This window comes from Vombatus ursinus, unplaced genomic scaffold (assembly GCF_900497805.2).
Source record: "Vombatus ursinus unplaced genomic scaffold, bare-nosed wombat genome assembly UNPS02014777.1, whole genome shotgun sequence".
Taxonomy (NCBI): domain Eukaryota; kingdom Metazoa; phylum Chordata; class Mammalia; order Diprotodontia; family Vombatidae; genus Vombatus; species Vombatus ursinus.
In genome coordinates, this window is record NW_020954555.1 from 2,973,042 (window position 1) to 2,982,524 (window position 9,483).

The 9,483-nt window shown below is 44.3% G+C and overlaps 1 protein-coding gene across 1 annotated transcript in view; it reads left to right on the plus strand.

Moving 5' to 3' along the window:
* STX12 (syntaxin 12) overlaps positions 1-4,593 on the plus strand; it is a 29,673-nt gene extending 25,080 nt beyond the window's left edge. Inside the window, exons 8-9 of the mRNA XM_027864888.1 lie at positions 166-248; positions 3,033-4,593. Of these exons, the coding sequence (XP_027720689.1) occupies positions 166-248; positions 3,033-3,125 (176 nt within the window). The 3' untranslated portion in view covers positions 3,126-4,593. The remainder of the gene's footprint in view (positions 1-165; positions 249-3,032) is intronic.
* Positions 4,594-9,483: the final 4,890 nt, after the last annotated feature.

Below are 9,483 nucleotides of genomic sequence, written 5' to 3' on the forward strand. Positions count from 1 at the left end.
CAAGCAGCCCCGGGCAGCAGAGAGAGGAGCACCAGAGGGACAGCAGGGAGGGCTCTCAGTTCATTGCCGTGGGAGTTGGGGGGGTGTGTGTGTGTGATTCTCTGTGTGTGTGTGTGTGTGTGTGATTCTGTGTGTGTTGACAGCCAGTGTCTCTTGCTTTTTCAGATAGCATAGAAGCCAACGTGGAGAGCTCTGAGGTGCACGTTGAAAGAGCCACAGATCAGCTACAGCGAGCCGCCTACTATCAGGTGAATGTTGAGGGCCGACGGTCCCAGAGGACAGCCACAGCTGCCTTTTGGAATTTATGCTGGAAACAAGCAGCTGTGATCAGCTCTTGGTCCTGCTCACTCACTTCTTCAGTAGGCAATGTGGGAAATTTGGTTGAATAATAATAGGTCTCTATTTATATCATACTTTATAGTTAGAAACAAGAGAACTCTCCAATCAGTGGTGAAGCATGCTCCCTACTCATGATCTCCATCTTACAGAAGAGAGAGGGAGGCTCAGGAAAGGCAAGGGGGAAAGCCACGGCTTGTGATTCAAATCTTAGGCCTCTTGCTTCTCCGCCACTTTGTGTCCTGGAGTCAGGCGTGACTGAAAAATGAAGGGCTGAGCTTTCGTGTCTCTATTGGTTAGAGTGAGAGCAAGCTGGATTGAGGCGGTCTGTGCAGAATCAGCCTATGCGAGAAGGCTTCCTCAGTGCTGGGGAGTGGGCTGGCCCATCCTAGCTCTCCTGTCTAGATCTAATAGAGGTTTACACTAGGCCTTGGTCACTGTGGGTTTCTCAGGGTTAAGCTGCTTCAGTGTCGTCCCTCTAGACTTGAGCTTTGTTCCTTTGAGTGCCTGCTGGGTGCACTTACTGGAGGCAGTACAGAGTTTAGGTGGGACATTGTGCCTGGAGTTGTCCTTAAGCGTATAAAGGGCTTTTATATACGTAATCTCATTTGGATGTTCACAGCTTACCTATCAGATAATACGCGTGAGATTCTTCCCATTTTTAGATGAGACGAGGAAACCGAGGCTCAGAGACCCTGAGAGTAGTGGAGCTTAGTTTTTGTGAGTGGCATGAGACATACATAGATAGCTTTTTTTTTTCCTGGATCTGTGATTTCATTGGTGTAGGGAGCTCCCAGGAATAAACTCCCTATCCATGCAAATTAACACCTTCTCTGCAGTTTAGGGTCTTAATTACCTGGTGGCACCAAGAGCTGACTCACTCAGGATAATACAACCAGGGCATGTCAAAGGCGAGACCTGAACTCAGGTCTTTCTGCCTCAGAGGCCAGATCTCTGTCTCTTACTTCACCCACCCTCTTATGGGAAACTTGAAAAGTTTGTTACCAGCCTAGGGGCAGAGATGAGTGGAAACTATAGAAAGGAGGGTAGTATTGAGTTAAGCCATAAACTGTGGGTAGGAGTTCAATATGCAAAGAAGGAAAAGGACTTTCTAGGAAGAAGAAAAGGCTTAAGCAAAAACATGGAAGCTGGAAAGGCTGGTACGGAGGAGAGGGGCATCTCCTTGTCCAGCATGCTTGGAACGTAAAATTCTGACTCTCTCTTGCAATGTAAATAGGATGAGTTAAGGCTGGAAAGGTAAAATGGTCCCAGCTCATGCTGGGCCTCGAATGCCCAACAAAGAGATTTGAAGTTAGGCCATCCTGTTCAGTCATTTCAGTCAAGCCCGACTCTTTGTGACCCTGTTTGGGGTTTTTTTGGCAAAGACACTGGAGCAGTTTGCCATTTTCTTCTCTGGCTCATTTTATAAATGAGGAAACTGATGCAGACCAGGGTTAAGTGACTTGCCCAGGGTCACACAGCTAGTAAGTGTCTGAGGCCAGATTTGAACTCGGAAAAATGAGTCTTCCTGAGTCCAGGCCCGGCAGTTAGCTGCCCTAATTTGAAAGCTTGAAAGGGCCTTAAAGCACAAAGTGGCAAAGCTGGAAGGAACCTTAATGATAGAATGCCGCTTGTTAGGCTGCCACAAACACTAAAGGTTTTTGGGCAGAGCAGTGATATGACCAAAACTCTAGAGGAGGAAAATTAGTCTGGTAGGATTGTGGAGCTACTGTGGAGAACAGCTGTTGGGAGGCAAGTTGTTGTCCTTCACTCTTAAAGAGGACCAGAATGACGTCATGATGTTGGGGTCAAGGTACAGCGTGTCCAACTGTGGCTGATCGGACCAGTACGAGCTCAGGTCGGGCACAAATAGTCCATTTGGGGTGAAGATGTCTCTAAATTTTCCTTTAAGCTACTTTAGTTCTGCTATGCGAACAGCAAGGCGCCTGCTTTGATGTAGACATACCATGCTGTGTGGGGCTTTGCCAGCATCTCCCAAGTCACATAATCAATTCCAGAGTTCTTCAGAGACCTATAGGGCCAAGCGCAGTTGTCTCCGTAGATATTCGTGAGTCCCTGGGTTCACGTGGTGGTATGGGAAGAGAGCAGTGCACAGAGGTAGGAGGTGCTACCCAGGGGAAAGTGGTGCACTTGACAATTCACTGGATATGAGCAGAGAGGGAGAAGGGAGTCTGCTGTCCCAAGCAAGATTCTGCATGTTGGCAAGAGCGAATGGAGACAGCGCTGACAGAAATAGCAGAGTCAGGAGGAAGAGCAGATGGGAAAGATGCAGGCAGATCCTCCTGGGGACTTGTACTGAACCACTTGACTGTGCTTAAGGCACAGTATTGGGAGCATTGACCAGTATCATACCCAGGGCTCCTGTCACCCCCCACCTCCAACTTGTGCCACCACCTCTAAATTCTCTTTCTCCATATCATTAGGTTTGGGGGCCTGCAACTGAATTTCATATAAATTCCATTACCCAGTACTTTAAACTAGGCTAGTTGGATTCAGGGGTCCTAAGTTTAGTGCCCTCTGTTCCAACAAAGTCTGCTATCTTGAGCAGGTCTTCATGAATCCCTTTGTATAGCAGTGTTTATTATTCAGATCTGCTAGGAGAAGGCAAATGTTTAAAGCCTTTTGAAGGTGGATTTGGACTGTTGTCTTATCAGTCTTTTAACTGTTTTCTTTAGAAAAAATCCCGGAAGAAGATCTGCATCCTAGTGCTTGTCCTAGCAGTGGCTATAGGAATCTTGATATTCATTATCGTGTGGTTATCCAAATGAAGTGGCCGCTTTCCTCAGAGTCCACTCCTGCTGAACAGCTTCCAAGCAAGAGTGTGTCAGCGTCTCCAGAGCAAACCAATCCCCTCAAGAGAGCATCCCCGAGCTCCCTGTTAGCAATCTAGGTAGAAACTAACCGCTGGTGACTAGGACTTGGGATTGGTGAGCCGTGAAGATGGGCTTTATCAGTTTATGTACAAATTGTATCAGTTTTGCAAATTAGGAATTAACTTATGTGGGTTTTTGATTTCTCTCGTATTTTGATTGCTCTCTGTCCCAAATGTTCACTGATGAGTGAGTCCTCGAAGATTCCGTTCTTGAAGTTCTCGTTTGACAGGTAATACACTACATTCTTGTGCTATCGTCTTTTTATGTGTGTGCCAGAATGGCCTTTTTACCAGCAACCGGAACAGAAGGATTTTCTGGCACCCAGTGTAATGGAGGCCATCAGGAACCTTTTATAAACCAGCAATTTTTCTTACTTGCCATTTTGATTTGGAATTTCCAAGAAAAATATTCTCCATTTGCTTAGGAAGATTTCAGCCCTGTGTTTTCAGCTGGAAGTGCAAACTGGTCAGTCTTAATTAAGGGCACACCTCCTATTTGACTTCGAGTTTCATCCTTCAGTTTTCTGTTAAGGTCAGTCCGTGGTCGCCTCATTTGGATTGTGTTCAGGCAGCACTTTTTGGTTTTCAAATGAGCTTGTTAATCAATATATTTATTAGCACTCCCTGGGGCCCTTCTTTCATTTATCTGTAGAAAGCGGATGACTGAGCAATCACTCCTGTTTCAAAGTGGCATTCCTGTAACAAGCTAACTGGGAGCAAACAATCTGTAGTGACTTAAATTTACTGTCATTTAGTTTGTGACTCTGCATTCCTGGTGAATGGTGATTGTTGCTGTCACAAAATTGAACACCCCCCAGGCCCTACCCCTCAAAAGTTGCTGGGTGTTGAATGGAAGAGAGATTTTTTAAGTTAGCCAGAAGTTTTCTTTAATAACTTGTCCTGTGAACCTGAGGCTAGAGCAGGTAAAAGGTTTGTTTTGTAAATAATACTGGTTTGGAATGGTAATGCTAACTCGTGAAGCTAATTTATGAACAGGAGACTCAGCTCTCTGCATATAGTTTAGACGGACGGAAAATGTTTGAAATAAACCCACCCTCGTGCCACACAGATGTGGTCTACTTCCCCTGCGTGTCAGCCTGGGGTGAACGGAGTGAGCTCGACCTTTCCAGCTCTGACCCAAACGTGAACCACACCACCTGATGATGAGCTGGCCAGCAAGTGGCCAGTCCAAGTATATCGACGTCCTCTGCCCACCCTCAGCCTCTGTTGGTGTTTTTTTAATCCTCTTTGACTCATCCAGCTGTGAAAATTAGGAAAAACAAGGCCCCAGAATTGCACACATTTCTTTGCACTATTGCACCACCATTCCATCCACTTAACATCAATAAACATTTTTAAAAGCTTTTCGAGTACATTTATGTGAATCAATGTTCTGATAGATAGACTGAGTGGTGAATCTATACTCTGCTGCTCCTAAAAGCAAGGGTGGTGGTACCAGGTGAATTCTGGGCATGAGGTTGTGGAGTTAATAGATCCCTTCTTTCTTTAATACTTCTGGGGATAGTGTGGGTACTTGCTGCATCTACCAGTACAGATCATAGCCAACCCCTCTGTGACTTGGGAGATGGTCTGTCCCATAGGATTGGGATGACTGAGAAAATGCAAGATACAGTAATGAGCCTCTCTGAGCTTAGCTCAGATTTACTGATCCCCAGATAGTGGACATACTATGTCAGTCTGTCCACCATGTGGAGCCTTTCCAGCTTTGGAGGACCTGCCACAGTTTGTGATCCACCAAGACTGCCTTTGAGATCGCTACCATGCCTCAGCCTGGAGAATGATTCTAGAAGAGGTCTCCTCAAAGCACTGAAATCCTAGGTTCCTCAGTCTGTACTAACATTCCGGGGGATTTGGTTTGTCTATCCAGAGGAATGCCAGATGGATGCCTCGTGAGCCTGTTCTTTATCAGTCTCTTCCCCCATCTCTTCCAAAGGTGTGGAGAACCCTAGAATTTGAACAAAACCAGGAACCCCTTTCCTCAGCCAAATCAGAATTGTATGGTGGAATGAAGTTAGAACCCACCTGCCCATTGGGAGGATATTGAAAATGGGAGTCTGCCAGCTCCTAAAATCTCAGGCTAGTGTGGGAGGGAAGGGTAGAGAGAGGAATGTCTCATGACCCACTGGTATCCTGGGCTCTCAAGCAAACATTTTGAAATGATTGTCTCACATCTAATGCAAAATAGATTATAGAAATAGAAAAAACTGCCTCTCCTCCTCCTTTCACGGCTGTTTCAGAGGCTGCTGAGGATGGTATTCGTACTTAGGACCTCGATAGTTCCTTCCTCAAGATAGAAGGGGGTCTTGGCCACAGTGTGATGAATGAAACTAGGATTCAGTCCCAGCTCCTACAGAATGTACCTTCCCTGAGGCCTCTGAGATAGGAGTCCAGTCTGTGTCTCTCAAGGTTCCAATAAATGCTCTTTTGTTCGTCCTCTGCAGCTTCACAAAGCGTAGTGCCTTTGGAATCTCCATGACCGTATGAGCTAGGGAATGATAGCTCTCACACGTGGCACTTTAAAGTTGGTGAAATAATTTACACCCATGAAGTAGGTGCTAGATTATCAACATTTTAGAAATGAAACAGGCTTAGAGATGAAGGGATTTGCCTAGGGTCTTTCAGTTAATAAATATCTGAGGCAGGGCTGGAACCCAGGTCTTCATGACTCCAAGTGCAGGGCTTTGGCCATTCTGCCATGATACCTCACTGGAAAGATGATGAATGAGAGATTCCATTTTAGGTGGGCTTTGCCTTCAGATGGCTTGATCGATTTGTTTGGGAGGGTGGGAAGATTTGTCATACTTTCCCCTAAAGTGAAATTTGACTAGAAATAACACCTTTATGTGGAACCTTAAGCTCTACAAAGTGATTTAGTACTTTCATCTCCATTTCATAGATTAAGCAATGGAGGCTTAGAAAAGTAAAAGGACTTACCATGATCCTAGCAAATGTGTGTGAGATAGGGTCTGAATGCAGGTCCCCTGGCTCTTGTATTCCCCTACTGCCTTCAACTACTATAATCCATTTGGTGTTGGATAACCCAAGTGAGCTTCAGATTCCAAATGTGCCTCCAGTATCTTCTGATTTCTAATCCAGGAATTCATTTCCAAGTTTTAGATCAGTTCTCCTTTCCCACCCGTCTCATTGTGGATACATCAGAATGCAAAGGTAACACCCCAGGCTTTACAGCTCACAATGTTGAGGACTTAAATGGCTGCATCCCAGTCTGCAAGCCTGTCCTGACATCACTGATGATGTGGGTACTCAAACAAAGAGGTTATTTGCATTTTAAGAGGGCCAGATAGTACAAGCTGCCCCCCTGTACCAAAAAGGTTGTGTTCACATCCGCTGTGCTGGAAACAGAGGAAACATGGCTAGAACAGAAAGGATTATAGGGGTAAGAATGGCATTTGAGGTTTCTTGGGGGAAAGTACACCTGGGTGTATTGAGTGTTAAGAAATGGAAAGGCCAAAGAGTCTTCCTCTAGGGTAATGATTGAGAGTGGCCAACAGAGCTTAGAGGCCATCTTGTTTAACTTTTTTTTTTTTTCTCAATAAATAAGGAAACTGAGGCCTAGGAAGATTCATTCATTTGCTCATGGGTCACATAGGGAGTAAGGAACAGAGTTGGGTTTTCAGTCCAGGTTCTCTACCTTTAAATGCAGAGCTGTTTCCTCTATACCACACCTATTGTTAACCAAAAGTTACCACTGAAGTATGGATCAAAAGGACAGAAAGCTTTAAAGATCTGTATAACCCCTGGAAATTAGTGAGTGAACCTTGGTCTCCTTGGTTGCTTAAACCATTTTAAAGACATAATTATTTCTCAGAGATCACTCCCTGAAAAGAAGGTGTGTAAACTATTCCCATCTTCCTGAAGTCATGAGTCACAAAATTAACTGGAGAGAAAGAATGGAGGGAATTCAGCATTCCTGTCTAGAACCTAGTTTATAGACTTTCACATGGTTAAGGTGATAGATGAAAAGCAGTATTCTAGCCCATTCCTATCTCCACAGCACAATGCTGTTTGAGTTAGCCAAAAACTCATTCTGTTTCTGGACAGGAAATATGCCTAGAAAGAAGTGGCCCTACCAATGTCCTCACGAGTCCAGAATTTCTTAAATTCCAACTAAATTTCCTATGTTACACCACGAGCTTCTCACCAGGTGTTTGCCCTACCTGGTTTAAGATGTCAAATCTCACTGAAATACACAAAGGGGACCAGCTCTTTGCTGAGATCTAAGTGTTGTGGACTGGCTGAGGTATTTCTGGTAGGATACAGGATCTACCCAGAAGAATGTGAGCAGTCCAAAAATTGAATGGCCTGTGTTGGGGAGGCAGTGGTTCCCAGTACTTTTGAGTCTTTTTGTGTCAGATGGATGGTCACTTGTCCAGGGATGCAGTAGAGGGGGATCGTTGGGATACAATTTGAACTTGCAGACCTCTGAGGTTTCTTCCATCTCTGTGATTTACAGGTGATTTAAAGGCTCTTGAACCTTGCAAAGATGATCAGTTACCTTGATTTGTATTGGAGTATGTTGCTCTTTTGCTCAGGTCACTTTAGCTCTGCCTAGAGGCAGCTAGGAGGCCCTGTAGATAGAGGGCTGGGCTTGAAATCAGCAAGACCCTGACATTTAGTATATGTGAACCTAGGCAAGTACCTCAACCTCTATCTCAGTTTCTTCAACTGTAAAATGAGAATGATAATAATAGTATCTACATCCCAGGGTTATTGTGAGGATCAAATGAGAAAATATTTGTAAATTGCTTAACACTGCCTGGCACATAGTAAGCACTTAATAAATACTTGTTTCCTTCCCTCTTTCTGGATCCAAGAATTTGTTTCTTTTGGGAGAGTCAAGAGGCTGCACTCCCTGTCCAATAAAAAGAAAAGGAAGGGCTGGATGTATAAGAGTAAAGATAACCAGGACAACTGAGGCCTGGCTTGATGGGTTTGTCTTTGGCCAACACAACTTGATACTTTGGCCAATGGTCAAACTAGGGAGAAAGGACCACCTCTTTTGCCACCAACTTCAACTCTGTATTATAAGCTGCTGCATAAGTTTATCAGATTCTCACAAATAACATTTACTAATTAGGAGCCCTGGACTTCCATTTTGGTTTTCTGTGTAAGGCTGTTCCTTAATTCCTCTTTTCTCTCTGTGTGTAGCTGCTGCCTTTCTCCAGAACTGATCAGGGCTTTAAGGAATTTGTCTGTTAAATCCAGCACCTTCTAGCATGGCATAGATTTAGGAAAGAATGACAGACAGAGCAGGTGTCTCTGAATCATCAGTATTGGAAGAAAGAATAGACTTCCAGCCTCCTTTCCTCCATCCCTTCATCGTCCTGCCCCAGGAAAGGCTTTTATCTGTTTTCCCTTTCAGGCATACTATTGATGCTTCAGTGGTTCTGGAATCTCATGGACATGTGTACTCATTTGAGCAGATGCATCCTAGCTAGGAACCCTTGCTTTCTCATCCCATATACATCTTATCCATGTCATTCCATATAACTCCTGTTTAGCTTAAGTGCTGGGAGCCTTTCTCTGGACCTTTTAAATATTTCATGGGACTGCTAATCCGTCATCACTTGTGATGTGATCAGTCTCCTTCATTTCCTGGATAATATATTGGCCTTGATATAATCATTCATCACAAGTCATGGCTGGTAATATGTTACCAACCCCCTTAAACCTCTACCAAGTCCCTTTCTTCAGCTGGTTCAAAATGCAAAATACAACACAATTGAAGTTCATTGCAGAAATATCAGTAGGAGCTGAAGTCTCTTTGAATGAAGGTTTATATGAAAGTTTTGTGAGCCCCGGGTGAAGGGAGAAATTTCTGGTCATTTTTAATCACAAAAGAGACAAAGCTAAGGGAATGGAGTGAGGTAGAAATCAGTCGTGGGACTATTCTACATGCTTTTCAGTTACATTTCAGTTACAAAGCGGGATTCCCTGTTCTGAGCTTGGGGAAAGGCACTGAATGAAGGTGGCAAGTATAGAAATCATATAGGCCCTAGAGCAAGAGGGGACCTTGGGATATCATAATCTCTTTGAATCTTAGATCACAGAATATCAGTTCTGGGAGGGCCCTTAGAACACAGAACGTCAGAGCTGGCAGCAGCTGTGAAATACAGAATGTCAACAACTGGGCTAGATCATAGAATGTCAGACTTGGAAAGATCTTACTTAATACATAGAATACTAGAACACTGAATATATAATGTTAGCGC